The sequence below is a fragment of the Myxocyprinus asiaticus genome, chromosome 43 (genome assembly GCF_019703515.2).
Source record: "Myxocyprinus asiaticus isolate MX2 ecotype Aquarium Trade chromosome 43, UBuf_Myxa_2, whole genome shotgun sequence".
Lineage (NCBI taxonomy): Eukaryota > Metazoa > Chordata > Actinopteri > Cypriniformes > Catostomidae > Myxocyprinus > Myxocyprinus asiaticus.
In genome coordinates this window covers 8,896,545-8,921,234 of record NC_059386.1, presented here as the reverse complement: position 1 = coordinate 8,921,234, position 24,690 = coordinate 8,896,545, and the positions used below count along the sequence as shown (strand labels likewise).

At 40.6% G+C, this 24,690-nt stretch overlaps 1 protein-coding gene across 1 annotated transcript in view; it reads left to right on the top strand.

The window, feature by feature from the left end:
- Positions 1–24,690, top strand: part of adamts6 (ADAM metallopeptidase with thrombospondin type 1 motif, 6) — a 122,255-nt gene that overhangs the window by 62,716 nt on the left and 34,849 nt on the right. The window contains exons 11-13 of the mRNA XM_051686313.1: positions 13,264–13,371; positions 17,828–17,973; positions 22,435–22,498. Of these exons, the coding sequence (XP_051542273.1) occupies positions 13,264–13,371; positions 17,828–17,973; positions 22,435–22,498 (318 nt within the window). The remainder of the gene's footprint in view (positions 1–13,263; positions 13,372–17,827; positions 17,974–22,434; positions 22,499–24,690) is intronic.

Here is a 24,690-nt window from a genome sequence, read left to right as displayed (position 1 = left end):
CTTAAAAAATAGGCTTCTTACAGTAAAAGGAAGGACATTCTTTGGGATATGTTTCCCAGAACATTAAAGCATTATAGTTAGTAGACTAAAGTTTAAAGGATTGTACACAAAAGTAAAAAATATAAATGTCAGTCATCTGAACAAACCAGTTCAGACAGATGACTAAAAACCGGGATGATCCTGGAAAATCCTGGACGGGTGGCATTCCTAAGGCAAGCACCAAAACGTCCTAGCATGGTGGGGACGTGTTTTGCATGGGCAACCACTCAAATTGTCTTCTCCAGTTTCAAAGTTAAACTTCTTCCCAAAGAGCCCAGAGCTTTAACACTTGGCCTTCATACTGGATTCTGTGTTGAAGCACTCTCCTAAGTGAAGGAGGCAGCGCTTAATTTACTATGACTTTGAAAAGCAGGCCGATTTAGGAGAACAAACAAATGGAGCAGTGGCCAGTCATTGGAGTCCTAACTGATCTACTAGCCTTGAAGATCTGGAGAGCACTTCTCTAAAGCAGAGGCAATTACCAATGTCCTTTAGTCACTGATCTAAGACCATTTTCTCTTTAAAATCGACAAGTTCCTTCCCTTCCAAACAGAAAAGGCTGACACTTAATCAGAGTAAAAAAGGCCCTGTCCCAGATGGCACACTTGATGTGGACTTACGTTCTGGAGGTCTTTGCTTGCGCTCGTCTGTGAAGTCCACAGATCTATAGTATATTTGTCATTTTAGGTTTCAGGATTCCCAAAGCTGTTATGTGCCCTCGATGCGCCCTTTTGTCAAGCCCACACTAGTGCTGACATCATGGTGGACTTCAGAGCTATTACCCCACAGTCCATGTGGCAAAGAGGAGGACCATAAGGGTGCCATTTGGGAAGAGCCAAAAAATCCTTTCAACATACAAAATCAAACCACAAAACCACACTTTTCTTTATATAGCAACAAATCTGAAGAATGTCTCCACATGCTAGCATAAGCATACTCAAGTTATTTGTCCAGACTCTTGGCCTATAGAGCACTCCACAAATCTTTTAAGCTGCATTAATAGATGAAGAGAGTCTTAAAGGGAAAGTTCACCCACAAATGAAAATTCTGTCATCATTTATAGAATTAAATTTTTTGGGTGGACTAGCTATTTTATTTACAACTCAAACCAGAGGTGGCTCTGAAAACCGTTTGATGGCAGTAATTACTTTATTCTTAATAGAGTAAGCCAAATTTTATCGCTACCCTGCACTCTCAGCTTGAAACTGTCAGTGCATGGGCCTTGTTGGTCAACCTTACCCCTCTGACCTTCTCAGCATGGGCATCTTGAATGGGCCAGCAGGAAACCTTATTAAAACCAGCCGCAGACGTGCAGTGTTTGCAACCTAAGAATGGCAGTTTGCCGCTTTATTTAATCTGGATGGGCTGGGCAGCGGAGTCTTTTTACTGACCTTGGGTCAGTGGCGGTGCTCCATATCATAACTCTTTTTCATAGGGGCACTTCTGTGTCCTGTAAATCCTGTGAAGTTCAGGCTTTAAAGGGAACCTAGTGCACTTTATTGGGGAATCTAATGCAAGGTTCTGCAAAGCTATGCCTGTAATGTACGGAAAGCATTATATCTTTCTATGTACAACCTTTAGACCTAAAAACCTTGCAAAGTGATTCTGTCAGACTATGTAAAAAGCAGTGCTTAGATAAACATAGTGGGCTCTATTTTCGTGACTATGCTAGTCACAGTGCTACATGCAACTATCATGCACTTTGTCTTATCCAATGTAAGACTAATTTAAGCTAATTCTAAGTGAAATTTTTGTGAGAGTGCAAATTTTTTGCTCAATTTTTGTGAGAGTGCAAATTTTTTGTTCAATTTTTGTGAGAGCATTAATTCTAAGTGCAATTTTCTTGAGAGCACTAATTCTAAGTGCAATTTCCATGAAAGCGCTAATTCTAAGTGCAATTTTTGTGAGAACGCTAATTCTAAGCACTAAGCACAATTTTCGTGAGCACTAATTCTAAGTGCAATTTCCGTGAGAGCGCTAATTCTAAGTGCAATTTTCATGAGAACGCTAATTCTAAACACAATTTTCGTGAGCAATAATTCTAAGCACAATTTCCGTTAGAGCACTAATTCTAAGCGCAATTTTCATGAGAGCACTAATTGTCAGTGCAATTTCTGTGAGAGCGTTAATTTTAAGCACAATTTTCATGAGAACGCTAATTCTAAGACCTATTTTCGTGAGAGTGCTAATTGTAAGCGCGATTTTCGTGAGAACGCAAATTGTAAGACCAATGTTCGTGAGAGTGCTAATTGTAAGCGCAATTTTCTTGAGCACTAATTCTCAGTGCAATTTCTGTGAGAGCGCTAATTCTAAGCGCAACTTTCGTGAGTGCTAATTCTAAGTGCAATTTTCGTGAGTGCTAATTCTAAGTGTAACTTTCGTGAGTGCTAATTCTCAGTGCAATTTCTGTGACAGCGCTAATTCTAAACGCAACTTTCGTGAGTGCGAATTCTAAGTGCAATTTTCGTGAGTGCTAATTCTAAGCGCAACTTTCGTGAGTGCTAATTCTAAGTGCAATTTTCTTGAGAGTGCTCATTTTAAGTGCAATTTTTGTGAAAGTGATCATTTTTAAGGCAATTTTTGTGAGAGCGTTAATTTTAAGCACAATTTTCATGAGAACGCTAATTCTAAGACCAATTTTTGTGAGAGTGCTAATTGTAAGCGCAATTTTCTTGAGCACTAATTCTAAGTGCAATTTCTGTGAGAGCGCTAATTCTAAGCGCAACTTTCTTGAGTGCTAATTCTAAGTGCAATTTTCGTGAGTGCTAATTCTAAGTGTAACTTTCGTGAGTGCTAATTCTCAGTGCAATTTCTGTGACAGCGCTAATTCTAAGCACAACTTTTGTTAGTGCTAATTCTAAGTGCAATTTTCTTGAGCACTAATTCTAAGCGCAATTTCTGTGAGAGCGCTAATTCTAAGCGCAACTTTCGTGAGTGCTAATTCTAAGCGCAATATTCGTGAGAGCGCTAATTCTAAGTGCAATTTCCATGTGAGCACTAATTCTAAGTGCAATTTTCATGAGAACGCTAATTCTAAGCGCTAAGCACAATTTTCGTGAGCACTAATTCTAAGGTCAACTTCCATTACAGCACTAATTCTAAGCACAGTTTTCATGAGGGCGCTAATTGTCAGTGCAATTTCTGTGAGAGCGTTAATTTTAAGCACAATTTTCATGAGAACACTAATTCTAAGCACAATTTTCATGAGAATGCTAATTCTAAGACCAGTTTTCGTGAGAGTGCTAATTGTAAGCGCAATTTCTGTGAGAGCGCTAATTCTAAGTGCAACTTTCGTGAATGCTAATTCTAAGTGAAATTTTCAAGAGCACTAATTTTAAGCGCAATTTTTGTGAGAGTGCTAATTTTTATGGCAATTTTTGTGAGAGCGCTAATTCTAAGTGCAATTTTCTTGAGAGCACCAATTCTAAGCGCAATTTCCGTGAGAGCCCTAATTCTAAGCACAATTTCCTTGAGAGCGCTAATTTTAAGTGCAGTTTTCGTGAACACTAATTCTAAGCACAATTTCTGTAGGAGTGCAAATTCAAAGCAAAATTTTTGTGAGAGTGCTAATTCTAAGCGCAATATTCGTGAGAGTGTTAATTCTAAGCGCAATTTTCATGAGAGTGTTAATTCTAAGCGCAATTTTCGTGCTAGCATAAAGTGCAAGTGGCCATGGGTGACAGTGTTTGCACTATCTGTGGCCATATGCGTGCAAACTGTGGGTTTATTTTATGTTAATGAAGAGGTGCAAAACGCAATATGCTATTGTTCTGAGAAATAGGTAATTACGCAGATGTCTGAGAACCACGTCTATTCTCAGCACAAGGTCGAAAGTCAGTTCCCGCATTTGAAGTTTGAGGATTCCACAAGCAGATGATATCAAAGAGCTATCGATCACTTTTAATACTAGCCATGATTTGTGTGTCTATCATATGATAGTGTGCTAATTCTAAGCGCAATATTCGTGAGAGCACTAATTCTAAGCGCAATTTCCATGTGAGCACTAATTCTAAATGCAATTTTCATGAGCACGCTAATTCTAAGCACTAAGCACAATTTTTGTGAGCACTAATTTTAAGCACAATTTCCATTACAGCACTAATTCTAAGCTCAGTTTTCATGAGGGTGCTAATTGTCAGTGCAATTTCTGTGAGAGCGTTAATTTTAAGCACAATTTTCATGAGAACGCTAATTCTAAGACCAATTTTCGTGAGAGTGATAATTGTAAGCGCAATTTTCTTGAGCACTAATTCTAAGCACAATTTCTGTGAGAGCGCTAATTCTAAGCGCAATTTCTGAGAGAGGGCTAATTCTAAGTGCAACTTTCGTGAATGCTAATTCTAAGTGCAATTTTTGTGAGAGTGTTAATTTTAAGCGCAATTTTTGTGAGAGTGTTAATTTTTAAGGCAATTTTTGTGAGAGCGCTAATTCTAAGTGCAGTTTTCTTGAGAGCACTAATTCTAAGTGCAATTTCCATGAGAGCACCAATTCTAAGCGCAATATTCGTGAGAGCGCTAATTCTAAGTGCAATTTCCATGAAAGCACTAATTCTAAGTGCAACTTTCGTGTGTGCTAATTCTAAGTGAAATTTTCAAGAGCACTAATTTTAAGCGCAATTTTTGTGAGAGTGCTAATTCTAAGCGCAATTTTCGTGAGAACGCTAATTCTGAGCACAATTTCCATGAGAGCGCTAATTCTAAGAGCAATTTTCGTGAGAGCGCTAATTCTAAGTGCAATTTCCATGAAAATGCTAATTCTAAGCACAATTTCCGTGAGAGCACTAATTCTAAGCGCAATTTTCGTGAGAGCCCTAATTCTAAGCACATTTTCCACGAAAACGCTAATTCTAAGCACAATTTTTGTGAGCGCTAATTCTAAGCACAATTTTTGTGAGAGCGTTAATTCTAAGCGCAATTTCCTTGAGAGTGCAAATTCTAAGTGCAATTTCTGTGAGAGCGCTAATTCTAAGCGCAACTTTCGTGAGTGCTAATTCTAAGTGCAATTTTCGTGAGTGCTAATTCTAAGCGCAATTTTCATGCTAGCACAAAGTGCAAGTGGCCATGGGTGACAGTGTTTGCGCTATCTGTGGCCGTATGCGTGCAAACTGCGGGTTTATTTTATGTTAAGGAAGAGGTGCAAAACGCAATTTGTTATTTTTCTGAGAAATAGGTAATTGAGCAGATGTCTGAGAACCACGTCTGTTCTCAGCACAAAGCGAAAGTCAGTTCCCGCATTTAAGGTTTGAGGATTCCACAAGCAGATGATTTCAAAGAGCTATCGATCACTTTTAATACTAGCCATGATTTGTGTGTCAGTAGATGAATATGAATATTTATACTTACAATCTTTATACTTTAACGCAGCCCACATTCAAATAGTATTGATGAGAACCACATCTTCAATGTGTATATAAGGAACGTTTCACTGTCATATAAATATGCCTGACATTCAAGAAGGACGTAGTTAATGTGAGTTCGGCGAGTTCAACCTCTTATTCGGAGCCCGCGAAGGTGATGAGCTCTCGAGCACAGCATTGGAGAGTGGGCTCGTCCAGTCGGACACGGAAGCCTAAGCTGGGCTCCTCCCCTTGGGTGCAGTCGCCCAGTCACAGGCTGACGCGGAGATGATGGACATGCTTTCCCGGGCAGCCGCGAGTGTCGGGCTAGAGTGGAACCCTCCACTCTCCCCTGAACCCTCGCGGCTCGATGATTGGTTCCTGGGCTCGCAGCGCCGCTCACAGCCACGCCCTGCCCCAGTTCCTTTCTTCCCGGAAGTGCACGAGGAGCTGACAGGGTCGTGGGAGGCACCTTTTTCTGCCCGGTCCTGATCTTTCAGCTCCCCCGCCCTCACTACCCTTGATGGTGGGCTGGCCAAGGGCTATTCGGCGATCCCTCCGGTGGATAAGGTGCTCGCGGTGCACCTATGCCCGCAGAGCGCCGTCACCTGGCGTGGGTGCCCAAAGCTCCCGTCCGAGGCCTGTAGGATTATGTCGGCCAATGCCTATGGTGCCACTGGGCAAGCCGCCTCCGCCCTGCACGCCATGGCTCTCCTGCAAGTCCACCAAGCCAAGTCGCTAAAGGAACTGCACGAGGGTAGTTCTGCCCCGGGATTGATGCAGGAGCTGTGCTCGGCGACCGACCTCGCCCTCCGGATGACGAAGGTGAGGGCGCGGTCTCTCGGGCGGGCATTGTCCACCTTGGTGTTCCAGGAGTGTGACGGGTGACCCAGGGACGAAGAAACCCGCTGCTCTGGAGCTGGTAAGCAGACCATTCCATCCCCCGGTGGATGTTTGGGAGGATAATCTCTTGTTACCTTTTCATTTAATTTCGCCGCATGCCCAAGTGGCTGCAGTACCTAAGAGTTCAGCAAAAGAGCGGTTTCCTTGTTCCCTGGGTCACATACCCGGTGTGCATGGCCGTCATCACGACCACCGTCCACCATTCCATTTTGGCAGGTTTGGCACTCCACTGGCGGTCTCCCCGCCCCTGCGTGCCCAGCTGTGGCACAAATCCGCCCCCGATGTGATGGTCTCAATGGGTCACGAGGACAGGCCTCTTCCTCCCCGTCCCAGGCTGTTCCGGGGGTGGTCACAAGGAGCCAGGTAAGTGCTTCGATGTCCTTGAACTCAGCACAGCCATGACACAGCGTGGCACCTCAGGCTCCGCCCCACCACGAGGCCCCACCCGCCGGTACGTCTGACGAGATTGTCCCCTTGGTCCCCCTCGCCCGGAGCTTGGACGCGTGGCTTGCGCTTTCCAACCCGTCGCGATGGCTGGTCCGGACCGTCCGACTCGGCTACGCGATTCAGTTCGCCAGGCATCCGCCCGGGTTCAGCAGCATCCACTTCACCTCGGTGAAGGGTGAGAACGCCGCTACCTTGTACGTGGAGATTGCTACCCTCCTACGGAAGGGTGCGATTAAGCCTGTCCCTCCGGCCGAGATGAAGGGGTTTTACAGCCCCTACTTCATTGTACCGAAGGCGGTGGGTTGCGGCCAATCTTGGACCTGCGAGTACTGAACCGGGCTTTACACAAACTCTTGTTCAAGATGCTGATGCAAAAACGCATTCTAGCGAGCGTCTGGCATCAAGATTGGTTCGCGGCGGTAGACCTGAAGGACGCATACTTCCACGTCTCAATTCTACCTCGACACAGACCCTTCCTGCGGTTTGCATTCGAGGGTCGGGCGTATCAGTACAAGGTCCTCTCTTTCGGCCTGTCATTGTCCCCTCGCTTCTTCATGAAGGTCGCAGAGGCAGCCCTTGCCCCGTTAAGGGAAGTGGGCATTCGCATCCTCAACTATCTCGATGATTGGCTAATCCTAGCTCACTCTCAGGATGTGTTTTGTGCACACAGGGACCTGGTGCTCCCGCACCTCAGCCGACTAGGGCGTTGAGTCAACTGGGGAAAGAACAAGCTCCTCCTGGTTCAGAGCATCTCTTTTCTCGGCTTGGAGTTGGACTCAGTCTCGTTGACAGTGCGCCTCACGAACGAGTGCGCACAGTTGGTGCTGACCTGTTTGAAGGTGTTCAGACAGAAGACAGTGGTTCCACTGAAACTGTTTCAGAGGCTCCTGGGGCATATGGCATCTTCAGCGGTGGCCACTCTGCTCGAGTTGATGCATATGAGACCGCTTCAGCACTGGTTCCAGACTCGAGTCCCGAGATGGGCATGGCACCACGGGACACATTGCATGGTCATCACGCTGGTCTGTCACTGCCTCTTCAACCCTTGGACCGGCCTCACATTTCTACGGGCAGGCGTTCCCCTAGAGCAGGTCTCCAGGCGCATCGTGGTTATGACAGACGCTTCCAAAATGGGCTGGGGCGCTGTATGCAACGGGCACGCAGCTGCCGGCTCCTGGACGGGCCCGCGGCTACGTTGGCACATCAGCTGCCTCAAGTTGCTGGTAATTCTGCTCGCCCTGCGGAGGTTTCGGCCGTTGATCCAGGGCAAGCATGTGTTAGTTCGGGCAGACAACACGGCAATGGAAGCATATATATATATATATATATACCATCAAGGCGGTCTACGCTCCCGTTGTATGTCACATCTCGCCCGCCATTTCCTCTTTTGGAGTCAGCAGCACCTCAAGTCGCTGCGAGCCACTTACATCCCGGGAGACCTCAACACTGCAGTGGACGCGCTGTCATGGCAGGTTACCCTCAGGGGAGAGTGGAGACTCCATCCTCAGGTGTTCCAGCTGATTTGGAGTCGATTCGGGCAGGCACAGGTAGACCTGTTCGCTTCCCAAGAATCCTCCCACTGCCCACTCTGGTACGCCCTGACCAAGGCACCTCTCGGTATAGACACGCTGGCACACAGCCGGCCCCCTGGGCTTTGCAAATATGCGTTTCCCCCAGTAAGCCTATTTGCACAGACCCTGTGCAAGGTCAGGGAGGACGAGGAGCAGGTCGTCCTGGTAGCACCCTACTGGCCCACCCAGATGTGGTTCTCGGACCTCACGCTCCTCGCGACAGCTCCCCCATGGCGAATTCCCCTGGGGAAGGACCTTCTATCTCAGGGACGGGACACCATCTGGCACCCAGGACCAGACCTCTGGAATCTCCATGTCTGGCCCCTGGACGGGACGCAGAAGACCTGCGGTGATAGACATGATCACTCAGGCTAGGACCCCCTCTACGTGGCGCCTATATGCTTTGAAGTGGCATCTGTTCGCTAAGTGGTATTCTTCCCGACGCGACGACCCCCAGAGACATGCAGTCGGATTGGTGCTTTCCTTCCTGCAGGAGAATTTGGAAGGACGGCTGTCCCCCTCCATCTTGAAGGTGTATGTAGTCACTATAGTAGCACACCACGACTCAGTGGACGGTAAGTCCTTAGGGAAGCACGACCTGATCATCAGGTTCCTGAGAGGTGCCAGGAGGTTGAATCCCTTCAGACCTCATTCCCTCATGGGACCTCTCTGTAGTTCTTAAGGGTCTACAGGGAGCCCCTTTTGAGCCCCTGCAGTCAGCTGAGCTTAAGGCACTCTCTTTGAAGACTGCCCTCCTGACTGTGCTCACTTCCATCAAGAGGGTAGGAGACCTGCAAGCATTCTCTGTCAGCAAAACGTGCCTGGAGTTCGGTCCGGGCTACTCTCACGTGATCCTGAGACCCCGACCGGGCTATGTGCCCAAGGTTCCCACGACCCCTTTTAGGAATCAGGTGGTGAACCTGCAAGCGCTGCCCCAGGAGGAGGCAGACCCAGCCCTGAGGTTGCTATGTCCGGTGCGCGCTTTACGCATCTATTTGCATCGCACGCAGTGCTTTAGAGTCTCTGAGCAGCTCTTTGTCTGCTTTGGTGGACAGCGGAAAGGAAGCGCTGTCTCCAAGCATTGGATCGCCCACTGGCTCATTGACGCCATAACAATGGCATATCACGCCCAGGATGTGCCGCCCCCGGCAGGGCTATGAGCCCATTCTACCAGGAGTGTGGCGGCCTCCTGGGCCTTGACCAGTGGCGCCTCTCTAACAGACATTTGCAGAGCAGTGGGCTGGGTAACACCCAACACCTTTGCGGGGTTCTACAATCTCTGGGTGGAACCGGTTTCATCCCGTGTAGTGGCAGGCACAAGCAGGTAAGTCCGGAACAGCTGGCCGGGTGTATTGTTTGCGCATAGCGTCTTTCACCTACCCTGAACTGAAGACGTGCGCTGTTGACTCCCAGTAGTGTTCACAAACTGTGTTCCCTGGATGATTTCCTCCGAGCCCTGTGGCAGACGAGTTTGCGGAGAAACTCGCTGCCGGCTCAGTACAAGTGCTAACTAAGCCCTGTACTGGGGTAGGTGCTCCGCATGTGTTGATTCCCCATAGGTAACCCATGTGACGTATATCTTCCGCTAATTCGTTTCCCTGTTGGTAAACTGAATCTTCCTTGGGCAGAGGCCCCTCTGCCCCAGTCACCATGATTGTAGAAACTCCTCCCACGTAGGGTAGGACCTACCATGGGACTTCTCCACATTACATACTTCCGACAAAGCCCGGCAAGACCATGTGACGTATTTCCACTCAAAATACCCCCCCCCCCTTCTCTGGGCGGGGTGTGGTCTCCGCGGAGTCTTCCCCTTGGGAGGGACACCCCCTGACGTAGACCTGGTGGCCCCAGTCGGTTAACTCTTTTTTTGGGGAGAGGAAAAAAAGTAGATAGAGGCCACGACTGGGCTAGCCTGTCTCTATCTTTTGGGCAGTCGACTTGTCCCCGAAGGGCTGTTCGACACTCATAACAGCATTGTGGGAGGTTACGTGTCAGCCTGGTGCGCTGGCTATGAGGCACACAGTGGTTTGACCATCACACACCGCCAGTTCACGTAACACAGTTCAGCCAGTTGTGGCATTTCGTAAAGGGACCCCTAGTGTCACTACATCGACACAACGTCGAGTGAGTGACAGATAGGGAACGTCCTGGTTACTTGCGTAACCTCCGTTCCCTGATGGAGGGAACGAGACGTTGTGTCCCTCCTGCCACATCACTGGACTACCCGCTTAAATGGCTGGGACCTTGTCTCGGCTCCTCAGCACAAAACCTGAATGAGTGGTTGCATACCAGCTCCTTTTATACCCGTATGTTCGGGGGAGTGGTATGCAAATACCACTTGCCAAATTTCATTGGCCTTTTATCAAAGACCAGAGGTGTTTCGGGCTCCCAAGAGTGACCCCTAGTGTCACTACATCGACACAATGTCTCGTTCCCTCCATCAGGGAACGGAGGTTACGCAAGTAACCAGGACAGCCGATAGTCAGCAGATAGTCCACGGGAGAACTCCAATAAGCTAGCCTGCCGCAGTGGTCCCTCATCAGTGACATGCATCATGTGTTTGGCTTTAAGGTGATAGTAAAGTCTAGACGTGCTTCTTTGGTAATTTAATTCCACCTTAAAAAGGCTGAAAAGTACTTTTATTTTTGTCCCATTTGAAAAAAATTGTTAATGGATACATCGGTGAAAGAATCCGACCTATTCCAACCAGTGTTTATAACTCACTCAGCTAAATGAAAAGTCAAAATCTATGTCAAAATTGGAAAATATGTTAACTGCGTTATATAAATTATCACTTAAATTATTCAAATGTGTTAAAACATTAATTTCGACAGCTCTACTTCAAATGAATAATGTAGATTCTGAGAGTTGAATGGATGATTGGCAAAATGTCATCAACAAACAAATAATAGAGCTCTGATGCTTCTGACACATTTTACCAAGTATTTTGTATGGCCACCAATTATTTTTTTTATTTTTTTTTTTTTAAATGTAGCAAAAGTTTAGAGAATTTATTGTAGGTAATAGTAAAAAATATACTCTGATTATATGTGTGTACATTGATATGTATGTTTATACAGTATATAGATTGTAGATTGTATATATGCAAATTTTGCTGAATATAGTACAGACACTCAAAAAAAATTTTTTTGTAAAATATCTTAACATTTTTGAAACAAGAACAATTTACTTATGCAAATTTGTGTTAATTCGTTTTTAGAGAAAATCTTGAAATACGTTTTTTTTTCTTACCCTGTTGGCTTCCCCATCTTGTTTTAAGCATAAACCTCTCTAAATTTAGTTTGATTTATGGTTAAAGAAATAAAAACCATTTACAAATGGGTTAAGTAAAAATAAACATAAACATTTTCTTGAGAATCAAAATTGCATAAAGCATTAAGTATTGATTTCAGAGAATATTTTTTTTTTCAGAGAATATATTTTGAATTAAGAATGTTAAGTTACTTTTACAGTAAAATGACAAAATACTGATTTAAGAAAATATTTTTTATTTAAAATTTTTGCAGTGAAAAACTTGCATACTGAATTTACAAAGCTTTAATGAGTATCAGTAACACTTTACAATAAGGTTAGATCTTTTTAACATTATTTAATGCATTAGTTATCATGAACTTACAATGAACAATATTTTTTTTACAACAGTTATTAATCTTGGTTAAAGTTAAATATACAATTGTTCATTGTTCATGTTAGTTCATAATGTATTAGCTAATGTTAACGTACAACAACTTTTAATATAAAACATGTATTAGTAAATGTTAAAATGAACACTAACCAAGATTAATAAATGCTGTAAAAATATTGTTCATGCTCACTTAAAAGAATAGTTCTACTAAAATGTTGTCATCATTTACTCAGCCTCATGTTACTCCAAACCCATATGATTTCTGTCTTCCATAGAACACAAAAGTTGATGTTAAGCAGAATGTTAAGGACTGACAGCCTCAGTCACCATTCACTTTCATTGTATATATATAAAAAAAGATTCAGTGAAAACTAACATTCTGCCTAACATCTCCTTTTGTGTTCCACATAAGAAAGAAAGTCATATGGTTTTGAAACAACATGAGGGTGATTAAAGGGATAGTTCACCCAAAAATGAATATTCTCTCATTATTCACTTACTCTGATGCCATCCCAGATGTGTATGACTGTCTTTCTTCAGCAGAACACAAATGAAGATTTTTAGAAGAAGATAGAGCTCTGTCAGGTCCTTATAATAGAAATACGCTGGTGCCAGCACTTTGATGGTCCAGAAGTCACATTTAGGCAGCATAAAAGTAATCCATGTGACTCCAGTCGATCAGTGTATGTCTTCTGAGGCAAATCGATAGGTTTATTTAAGAAACAAGTCGATAATTAAAATGTTTTTATCTTTAAATCGTGCTTCCATCTATGGCTCTGATGCTGTTTGAAAAGGCTGAACTCTCGTGTGACGTTTGTTCTTCTGTTGTAAATAAGCGCCGCTTCTGAATTCTTGTGTGAACTCACGCTTCGCATCAGCTGCTGGCAGGAAGTGCTTTTAATGGTTAATAACGTTTTAATTATTAATTTATTTTTTACACAAACATATCGATTCGCTTCAGAAGACATTTATTGATCGACTGGAGTCGTGTGGATTACTTTATTGCTGCCTAAATATGACTTTTGGGCCTTCAAAGTGCTGAAACCCATGTACTTCCATTATAAGGACCTGACAGAGCTCTATCTTCTTCTAAAAATCTTCATTTGTGTTCTGCTGAAGAAAGACAGTCATGCACATCTGGGATGGAATCAGAGTAAGTGAATGAGAGAATTTTCATTTTTGGGTGAACTAATCCTTCAAATAATGACAGACTTTTCATTTTTTTTTAGCAAACTATCTCATTAAACTGTCTATTACTCTGCAATCTTTTGGGAATTGATGTAGGCCTATTCTGATCAACTTGCTTTTGCCTTCTTTCCTAGGAAGTGTGTAGAGAGCTCTGGTGCCTTAGCAAAAGTAATCGCTGTGTCACCAACAGTATCCCAGCCGCAGAAGGAACCCTGTGTCAAACCAGCAGCATTGAAAAAGGGGTAAGACTATGTTCTCGAAATATCATGAAATTCCCATTTATGCTGGTTTGGTGCTATCTGAGCTGGTGGACCAGCATAGTAATGAGCGACAGCAAGGTTATGGAATGCCAGGTAGGCAACACAGACAGTGGGAAAATGACTTTGGTCAGTTTAGGTAAGAGAATGGCACTGTGTGTGGCGCTTGGCCCATCTGTGGCCATACTGGCTTGCTCTTATTGTAGAAATAAGAATAAGAAAGCCTATTCCCAGTGTTCACTCATGCACGCAGCGTTTGGGTCATCAGTTCACATTTCTGCTGGCCTAGGTTACACGGACAGTTTTAACAAAGATTACGCCGGCCATTGTCCCCGCTCGTACGATGGTTCAAGAGGAAGAATGGGAGAGGACCATGAGCTGTCGGCCTTTGTTACCGTTCGCTCACTGGATCTATTTACTGCCAAGCTCATGTGCGTTGTCTTGGGCAACTAGCGAGTCCCAGGTTGAGCCGCTGTTTTTTTTTCAGCGGGTGGCATACTTATATCTGCCCCTGCCTGGGTCAGCATCAAAGAAATATGAATGTCAGCCATTTCTCACCAAGCGTCCAGTGGACTGGAGGCCCTGCCAGCATGAGAGAGAGAGAGAGAGAGAGAGAGAGAGAGAAAGAGATGGAAAGAGGAAGTAAAAGATTGATCACACATACTACTGAATGTGTTTTCCACTAAAAGCACTAATAATGAATTTGTCACATCATAAAGAATGATTGTGGAACACTCCAGGAAGTACTAAAAAGCGGCCAAATCTAGGGCAGAGTGTTAATTTTCGATGTATCACCTAAGTTTGCTTTAAATATTTTGTTTTATGCCATTCATAACTTAAAGACAGCATGAAATCCAAATTGACCCCATTTACTTCATTAATAACTGTCCTAGTTCATCATTTCACATTAGTCCTTGATTTATTTGAAGAAAAAAAAAAAACTTCCAAATGTTTTCATAATCTTTCTTCAAAAACTAAAAAAAATGTCAGCCTCTGAAACATATTTTTGCTGCTAATATAATACTAATATAATACCAATAAAATAATATTAAAATAATAGTGACCATAACACTTAAAATCCTGCAATTATTTAGTTACCCTCATGTCGTTCCAAGCCCGTATGGTTATTTTTTTCTTTGGAACAATCATTACAGAGTTCTTGCCATATAATGACAGTTTATAGTGACCAGGGGCCAGCAAGCTACAAAAACCATCATAAAAGCACATAAAATAGTGGAAAAAAAAAATTTGTGCGATATATTCCAAGTCTTCTGAAACCATATGATAGCGTTTAATTTTATGTCATTATTCACTGAAAATCTTGCCCTCCCCTAAAGCTCGCATTTAGAATTAAAAGATGACATTTAGTTAAATGCTGAAGTTCATTACTATGATTTCAATTCATCATAACTTATATAAGTTAGGGTAATATATAAATTAAGGTCAGTTATATTAATTATTTTAGTTTTTTTTTAGTTTTATATTTAGTGTACATTTTTCAGTTCAAGTTTAATGCCGTCAACCTTATTGAGATTGTGCCTGAAAATTCTATTGCCTTGTTAAGTAGCTTCAATGTGATGTTTGTTAGTAGCGTTGTATAGCTAACTCCTTTTTCCAAAAAAGAGATAGTCGCTTGACTGTATCTTAAATAAAATCACCCCCATGAAATCAAAATAGTAGTTAGGTTTGATGTCATCTACTGTATATGCTGGTGTACTCCTTAACAAAATTAACTATTAGAGGAAAACATATTTAAGTCCCGGCAGGGCCTGTGGAGAAAAAAATTATTATAAAAGTATTAATAACTACAGTTTTGACCAGCACAAAATAGATATCATTTTAAAGCTTAGAAGCTGTACTTTACAATGCATGTAGGCATTATGACCAAAATTTAACAAGCGTTTTGAAATTTGCAGACAAATCTGAAGTGTCCTGTTTTGCTAATTTATTAATAATTTTGCACTGTACACATAGTATTATTGTAATATGTCATTGGAAATCTCTCAAAGAGTAGAATACAACCAGCATATTTGTAAACCAGCCTACATATAGCGAGTAATAGCTAAGTACATGTCTTTTCTTAGAGGAGGGGATTCCCGTTAAAACAAGCCCACACACAACATAATCGGATTCATAGATCATTAGATAATCCACCTGAAGCACAATGTGCACACTGCACATAATGTGCAATCAGGCTAAAAACACATTAGCTTTCCTGGATCAGATGAATTCATCATGGAATGCTAAATGAATAGTATTATGATTCAGATTGCTGCAACTAGAGGTGGAAGTAATACAAATATGGGCAGAGAGGATCGTTTGCTTTTGGACACTAGGATAAATAATTTTTGTAATGTTATAACTTTTTATTGCTGTGTCGTATCAACACAACATTTTACTTAGTTACAGGTGACATGATTGGAAACAAAACAAAAGTTAAAAACTTAAAGGATTAAAATTGACAGTCTTTCATATCCAGAAAAATGGATGAAAAATATTGATGAATCATCCTTCATTCTAACTTTGACCAATAAAATGGTCTCTAGATTGAGAATGTCACTCCCCTAATACCACCAGCCTCTGACTAGCAATAGCAAGTAGCAAATGTTCATGGCTATGATGGAAACCAAAGCCTATTGGGTATATTTTTTAAATAAAGGGACAAGCCCTTCGATATACCCTGCCAACTTCCTGTTTAAATAGGAAATATGTCAGTACAGAAAACTGCTCTTGTCAAGCCATTTCATTGGGTCTTTAACTACATTAAATAATGATTAGCTTGTAGTTTATTACAGTTTAAAACAGCTTCCCCAACACTGCTGTGAACTAAAAAAGGGTAGAAAACACGTTGCACGGACTATATCTGCTATCAGACTCTGTTCTCTTTCTCTGACAATGCTGTTTAAAGGGATTAAAGCCTGATTTTCAACCTGATTTCAGACATCACTAACTGAGGACAGCCTTTCTCCTTGCCATGTTCTTCCTGTCTGTGGGCAAGAGAGAGAAAGAGAGAGAGAGAGAGAGAGAGTGAGAAAGAGACAGTATTTAACCTACTGACACAGTTGTTCAGTGATGAGTTGAACAGTTTCCAGTGTCTCCAATCCCTGTCCTCATATCCCCTGGGTTAAATTATGAGGTTGTGTGGTGAAAAGGAAGATTCCACGTGGTCTTGGACCATTACAAAGCCTTGAGCCTGTTTTGTCCTGGTGTGGATTTAGATTAGGGACAATAGGTAAATGCAGTGTTTACACAAAACAAGATTTAGCCAGGGGATGTCTCACAAACGAGAGGTGGAATGGATTTTGGAGAGCATGCCAATTACAAAGTGTGCATCAATTATAATTGTATTAATAAGACAAGGAATGTTCTTTCCTGTGCAGTTGTGGATTAGTGATTTCAGAAGCAATGTAATCTCATGAAAACTGTCAAGAACATTTCATATTTGACCCCCCCCCCCCCCCCCCCATACAGTTAAAATATAGAGCTATAAATCAGAATGTATATTTATAAATCCTGAATATATATATAGTTGTAAATCTAAATATAGTCATACATCGGAATATATAATTGCAAATTTGAATAGATGTAAATTTAAATATATAGTTCTAAATCTGAATATATATTTATAAATCCTGAATATATAGTCATAAATTTGAAAATATAGTTGTAAATCAGAATATGTTCTTGTAAATCTGAATATAGTCATAAATTAGTATATGCAGTTGTAAATTTGAATAATTGTAAATTTAAATATATAGTTTAAATCTGAATATATTTTTTATAAATCTTGAATATATAGTCATAAATTGGAATATATAGTTGCAAATCAGAATATGTTTTTGTAAATCTGAATATAGACATACATCAGAATATATAGTTACAAATTTGAATAGTTGTAAATTTGAATATACAGTTATAAATCTGAATATATATATTTATGAATCCTAAATATATAGTTATAAATCAGAATGTATAGTTGTAAATTTGAATATATAGTCATAAATCAGAATATATTCTTGTAAATCTGAATATAGTCATACATCAGAACATATAGTTGTAAATAGAATAGTTGTAAATCTGAATATATAGTTTAACATCTGAATATATAATTGTAAATATGAATATATAATTGTAAATCTGAATAGTTCTAAATATATAGTTATAAAGTCCTGAATATGTAGTTCTAAAATAAACATGAAATAAACATATATATACTGTATATATATATATATAATCTTTTTTCAGTTGCCTACTGTTATGCTGTAAATAAATCAAATATCTCAAATAAAAAAAAAGTTAAAATAATAAATAAAAAATGCTTCATTTTCTTTACATGTTGGGGTGAAATTCCTTAGTGAGATTTACCCAGTAATACATACCATTAAACATGCTAGTACTTTTTCCTGATTTTCTGTATAATTTCTCCATATATGTCAATTAGTGGTGTTATCAGGGTGAGTGTGTGGCATTTGGGACCTGGCCACAAAGTGTTGACGGAAGCTGGGGACCTTGGACCTCTTGGGGCGAGTGCAGTCGGACCTGCGGTGGTGGCGTCTCCTCATCCATGCGACATTGTGACAGCCCAGCGTAAGTAGGCAAAGTAAGCCAGAACAAAGCTGAACAAGTCCCTTTTTAGTCCAACTAAACACTGCTTACACTAGTCTCATTTATGTCTCACCTCTTAAGCCATGACGTGCATATAGGTTCACAACTCAAGGCTAGGAAGATTAAAGGACATTGGTTAGGACATACCATAAGTGTTCTTTCACAAAGAAACAAAAATATGAAAATCTGTCATTATTTATTCATCTGCATGTTGTTCCAAACCCATATGCTGTTCTTTTTTTTTATGAAACACAAAAGTAGAAATGTTTTGAAGAATATTTTCATAGTTCTTGCCATACAATGACATTCCATAGTGAACAGATCAGCAAAAAACACCATTACTAATTACCATAAAAGTAATCTATACTGCTTGAGTACTATATTCCAAGAGAGGCAGAGTTAAATATTATAATGAAAAACAACTTAAATTTGGGTCTATTTCTCACTCAAAGCTATCATATGATTTCAGAAGACTTGGAATATTACATACAACTCACATGGATGCTTTTTTGGTGTTCTTGGTCCTTTTTGGAGCTTACTCAAACAAAAATGTAACATTTTGTGTTCAACAGAAAATATAACAGTATATGGGTTTGGAACGACATGAGGGTGAGTAAATAATGGTCTAATTTTTAGTGAACTTTTCATGAAAATATTTAGCAGTCCCAAAACGCTTTTTTGGTTCAGACATTTGCTGGGTTTTTTTCATGGAACGTCTCCAAACGTTTCAAAGGTTGTTTAAAATGCCGCAGACTGGCAGGAGTGTGGCCGGTATAATATGTAACACCAGTGTAAGAAGATTGGCTCTTAAAACCTGGCTACCTGAAAGAGAGGAAAACCAAACGCTTGAAGCCAGGCTGCCCTGGAAAGCATTCATTAAGAATGCCTCCCAACCAGTCACTCACCACCTTAGACAGCTTGGGGGAGGCAGGGAAAGAGTGCCAGAGTCACCTAAGCTTTGGCAAGCCTCATTACCTGCCCTCTCAGGTCAAAATAACCTGCAAAGAAACTGCCAAACAACAAGAGCAGCTTAGTGTTCACTGAGAGACAAGAAAGACCTGGAAACATACATCGTGTTTATAAGGTCAGGAGAAAAAGTGCATGCTGCCCTGCTGGTCATAACAACCTGAACAGGTGGGAGATAGTACAAATGTCTTGAGCTCCCTGTCAAACAAACACAACTGGAAACTGCTTTTCATATTTGCTTGTGCGGCTGAGGAGTTTTGAGGTGTCCATTTATGGAACTAAAGTCAACCTTGATAGAATGTGTGGAGACTCCAGGGCCCTGTTATTAATTATGTGAATTATTAGTTGCTTTCACACATACAGCCTTTTTTTCAGAAGATTAACTGCAATTTTCCGTTTAGAGGTCATGTGTGAAAACGACCCACTGGTAAATCAACTCTTGCAATTTCCCTGAATCAGAAGTTGTGGCATTACATATGTAACATATGTAACATTCAGTTTTGATGCTATGTGTGAACATGACCGTAAGATTAACAGTTTGAGCACGTATGAGTTCAGGAATCGCTGACGTAAGAAATCTGCTTCAGGCCAGTTACAAAGTTCTGACAGAGATGACGCAGTTACTCTGGGGTATAAAAATGTCATCAATTTGGATTCCATGTAGTCAGAGGACATCACACATGTTTTATATTTTAGAGCCGATAATAGAGGAAATCTCATAGTGTGTAATGCTCCACAACTCAAATCTGAAGTCATGTGGTAAGCAGCCATTTGAAATCGAGTGCAAATAATCGAGGTGATAACAGTCTGAGTCATGGTTACTACAATATTACTATAGTAAAACCATGGTCAGTTTTCATAAGGGTTAATCAACTATGGTTACAGAATTAAATGTCATGTAAATCTATATTTAATATACAATAATAAAACTAAAAAACACACTATTTTATATAACTGAATCGGAAAATAGCGATAAACCGCAGCAATTAACTAAATATTTTGCTTAAGCAAAGAAGGCAACGTCCCTTTAAGGCTGTGCAGGGGCTCATGTGAATCAGTGAATCATTTATGTAAACTAGTTAATTTACTGTATATGAACCATCCAAAAAAACCGACTCGCTAAAATGAATCGTAGTTCCCAACGCTAAATAAAAGAGAATGGTTTATTTTAACCGATTCATTTACATGAACTGTCCTAAAGAACCAATTCACTTAAATTATTTGATTTTCCCAGTGCAACATATGAGAGAGAGAGAGAGAGAGAGAGAGAGAGAGAGAGGATGGTTTAGATGAGTGTGTTTGATTTCTGCCTCTTGATTTGGTCTTTCATCCGTAGACACAGCGTATAATGAATAATGAACAACAATTTGCAGTTTTACCTGGCTGATAATTTCTGCTTGCTAGCTCACTATTATCTCAGACGGTTATGCTTAATTAACCGTGAGAGGCAGAATCTGTGATCACGGTTAAAATATGATTAATTGTGCAGCCCTATTCCAGTCTAATAAATATTGACTATTTTATCCAATATTTGTGCGTATTATATATTTTTATGCTAATTAGAGTATCATGAAATTAGCTGAGCAACATGCTAGTCAAACGACAAACAATTGAGAGTTGAGTCTTCCATACTAAGCACTATTTGAGTTACGTGCACACTCTTGCACATTCAGTGTTCACACTCTTCAGGAAGTATATACTTATTTCAGTCATGAATTAGCATGTTAATGTGGGTATGACATATTGTTAGGATATTGCTCATATCTGACTAGATCTGCTATGCTGCCGCTGCTGCAGTACAAGTATGGAGACTTGCCACTGTTAAAACAAACAGAGACATACTGAGTTAAGCATGTGGACATGCTGCTGCTGCTGCACAATTAGAAAAACCGCAAGACATGTTGCATCGAGCATGTAGGACATGTTGTTGCACAAATAGACATACATACAATCCCCCAACAAAGCAGGAAGCTGCAGAAATGAATTACACACAAACACAAAACACAACCCCCCAACCAAGCAGATCTGTCGCAAAGACTTGTGTACTGCTGCTGCTCCGCAGAGCCATGTGCACCGTGTATGCTAGTGGTATGCTAGGTGTGCCTTGGCCACTGGCCAAATGGCGTAATGCCAGTGAACTAAATTTCTATGTGTGCCTTGGCCTGATAGGCTTAAACACAAGTGACCTGACTCATAATGTGTAACTAGACCTGGAAAGCCCAGAGCTTATTAAACTAGTGACTAAGACTGACAATGTGAGGATTTATTTAAACTAATGACCTAAGATAGCGATGTGTGCCAGTGCCAGATTTGGCTAAGACTTACCTTGTTAAAGACATGCTTCTATGTGTCATGGCCTAAAGCAGACCTTACTGTGCAAGCTGAATATAAGAAAAGCTCCAGTAACCACCCGAGCATTTTCAGAGAAAACTCTCGCAACGTGCTGCAGTGAAACTGGCTTATCTGCAAAACTGAGCAATTTAAATGTTAGACAGAGAAAGACACAAGTTGCCTTCACCATGTGATACGATTGGCTGAACATGTCATGTGAGCAAGCTGATTGGCTAATAAATAAGTTCAAAGAACCTATGAGCTTGCGCCACATAAAGTTACATGCCTGAATTTCAGTCATAATTGTCTATGCACGTTAAACTAAAGCATTTTTAAGACATCTGTGAACCTACATAGGACAATTGGCTATAGAAGATGGATGGATTTTTAAGACCCCATGAAATCAAAATGAAGAAAGTGTTTTGTGGCTTTTAGTTCATGTACTGTATGTTAGCTTTGATGCCAACTATATTCTAGTGTACTCCTAAACATTGACAAAAAGTATTTCTCTTCTCTGAAAATGTCACCAAAAAAAGAAAAAAAGAAAAATAATAATAATAATAAAAAAATTGGTGACTCATGTTGCATTGCACAGATTTCTTCCCAATCAAATATGCCAGTGTCCCTCCCCCTAATACGACCTGCAAGTAGCAAATTATGTTTCATGGCTGTGATGTAAACTAAAGCTTATTGACTATTAAAACCCTTCAATATATACAGCTCTGACTTCCTGTTTTAGTAGGAAATACTTCAACTCCAGAAAGAAAACTGATCGTCAAGCCATTTCATTTTGTGTTTAACATCTCCAAAATATCACATATCACCTTAAAACTGGTCTAAAATCAGTACAAAAGAGCAACATCAAGCCAGACCTGAAAGATGGCTTTATTTGTGTAATCTCATGACCCGAGCTGATCTTTCGAGCAATAAACTTCTGCAGACAGCCTGGAAGTGTGTGGTTGCGTGTGAGTGCTGTGAGTGAGGGGCATGTTGATATTAAGCGTACTGGACCGTTTGCCCTCCTCTGCTAAAGCAAATGCAGTACAGATGCTGTGTGCTGTTGACTGGAATGGTGTGTGGATGGATTTTTACTCTCAGCATAAAATGATGGTACCTCATGAATCTTTCTTATTCAAACTCTTTCAGGCCGACAGGCGGAGGGAAGTACTGTCTCGGAGAGAGGAAACGCTACAGATCGTGCAACACTGATGTGAGTTATGACTCTTTTTTCTCTTTGTTTGTTGAAAGAAATGTTTACGGAATAGTTCACCCAAAAATGAAAATTCGGTCATAATTTACTCACACTCATGTCATTCTAAATGACTTTCTTTCTTATGTAGAGCACAAAAGGAGATGTTTTAATGCATATCGCGGTCCATCTTTTCAATACAGTGGCAGTGGATAGTGACTCACTTTAAAGCTTAAAAAAGGACCCAAAAGTATCAGAATAATTAGTCCATGCAATTCGTGCATCATATTCCAAGTATTCTAAAGGCATACAATAGGTTTTGGTGTGAAACAACCTGAAGAAGAAAAGCTTATTCACAGTGGCATGCATGAGAACTTGCATTGTTGTAGTGCTAAACAATTTAAGTTCTCATAGCGCTCATGAACGCGCAACAGACGTCAAGATTGTCACTGAAAAATTACTTACATTTCACATTGTTTCTCACCAAAACCTATTGTATGCCTTCAGAAGATTTGGAATATGGAGCAAAAGTTGCATGGACTACTTTTTAAAAATATTTTTCAAGCTTTAAATTGAGTCACTACTGCTCACGTATCAAAAAGACGTATCGGGATATTTATTAAAATGTATTATTTTGTGTTCCGCATAAGAAAGAAAATAATATGGGTTTTAAATGACATGAGGGTGAGTAAATTATAACAGAATTTAAATTTTTAGGTGATCTATTCCTTTAAAGCAAATGTTAAAATGAGTTTCACACACTGAATATATACTTCTTCTATAAACTTCAGTATAAACTTCTAAATGTCCCGCCCCAACTTTGTCAAAACAGGACAGACATCTGCGCCTATCAAGTGATTTCATGGGTTTTTGAATAAACATAAATAAACCTGATTTTATCAACATGGAACTGCAGCAATCCATTTTACTTCCATAATGTAACTTATATTTAAGCTAAATATATTCATGGATATAAAAAAATAAATAAATAGGGACTTTATTTTATCCATTAGGAATTGATTGGCTCATTGAAAGTGGATGTAGTATACCAGAATAGAGACAGGCGGTTGGAGGGAAGGAGTTTAAAAAATAGGAGTTAGTGATGTCAGCCATAAAGGTATTGTTTTAGAGGTGGAGCAATTTACAAAGAATGTGCACCAATGAATCGTGGATGACCACCTGGTATGTGTATAAAGATTACCTTCTATAAGGTCAATTTTGATTTCATGTTGACTTCAACAACTTTTTAACATTTAGAAACACTCAGTCTTAGCCATACAATAATAATAAAAAACAATAATAAAAAAAATAAAAAAAATGCTTTCCTTTAAAAATAAATTATGGTGAACAAACATTTTTGCAAAGTTAAAGATCACATTTGCCTTCCCCATTTTTTCGAGGTGGCTTTTTTTTAAAGGTGAAAATAGAGCTATTTAGGGGATGCTGAGCCTATTCCACCTCAAATCTTAAAAATAACACTTCAGTGCAAGCAACGAATGTTTTCTTTGGAAAACAAACAGCATTCCCAAGCACTATTGCATCTTTCTGAAGGTGCGTCGTCCAACACAAACGTGTTGTGGATATGGACTATTGAAGACATCCAATCAGATTCAAGGAGCTTTAGTTAGCAGCACATAGCTGGATCGGAGCTTATAAAACAACAATCTCAGCGCACATGTAATGTAATTAGTTCTTTGGCCTTCTGGAATCCAAATGAAACTTTTCAAGGAGACAACCAAGGGGTGAAGACCGCTCTTTGGCGTGTTTATGTGGGGCATTCCAATGTCTGAATTTATTATGGCTATGGCTTTGAATTTATTAAATCATTGAGGATATGGCCCCCCTGTGGCCCTGGTTCCTGCCACGGCCATTGTTTAGTACCAAGCAAAGGTCTGCGATCATTTGTTCTACTTCTCAAAACAATGAGCTAATCCGCACACCTTCGCTCAATGCTGACTCCACTAGCGGCTTTCTGTGATCCGACAATTTATATGGTGACTTGGGATAACATTAATGCCTCAATGGAAGGAAAGTCAAATAGTAAAGTTTAATGGATTTAGGGCACAAAAAAGTGGAATTAAAGGAATAGTTCTTCCTTTCTTAAAAAACTAAAAAACTTTTCAGATTTTTTGGATGCAGTGGCGCTGTCACCAAACTGCTCAGGTACTCTCTGGACATGGTGGTAATTAATTATATTTAGTTCCGCTTCAATA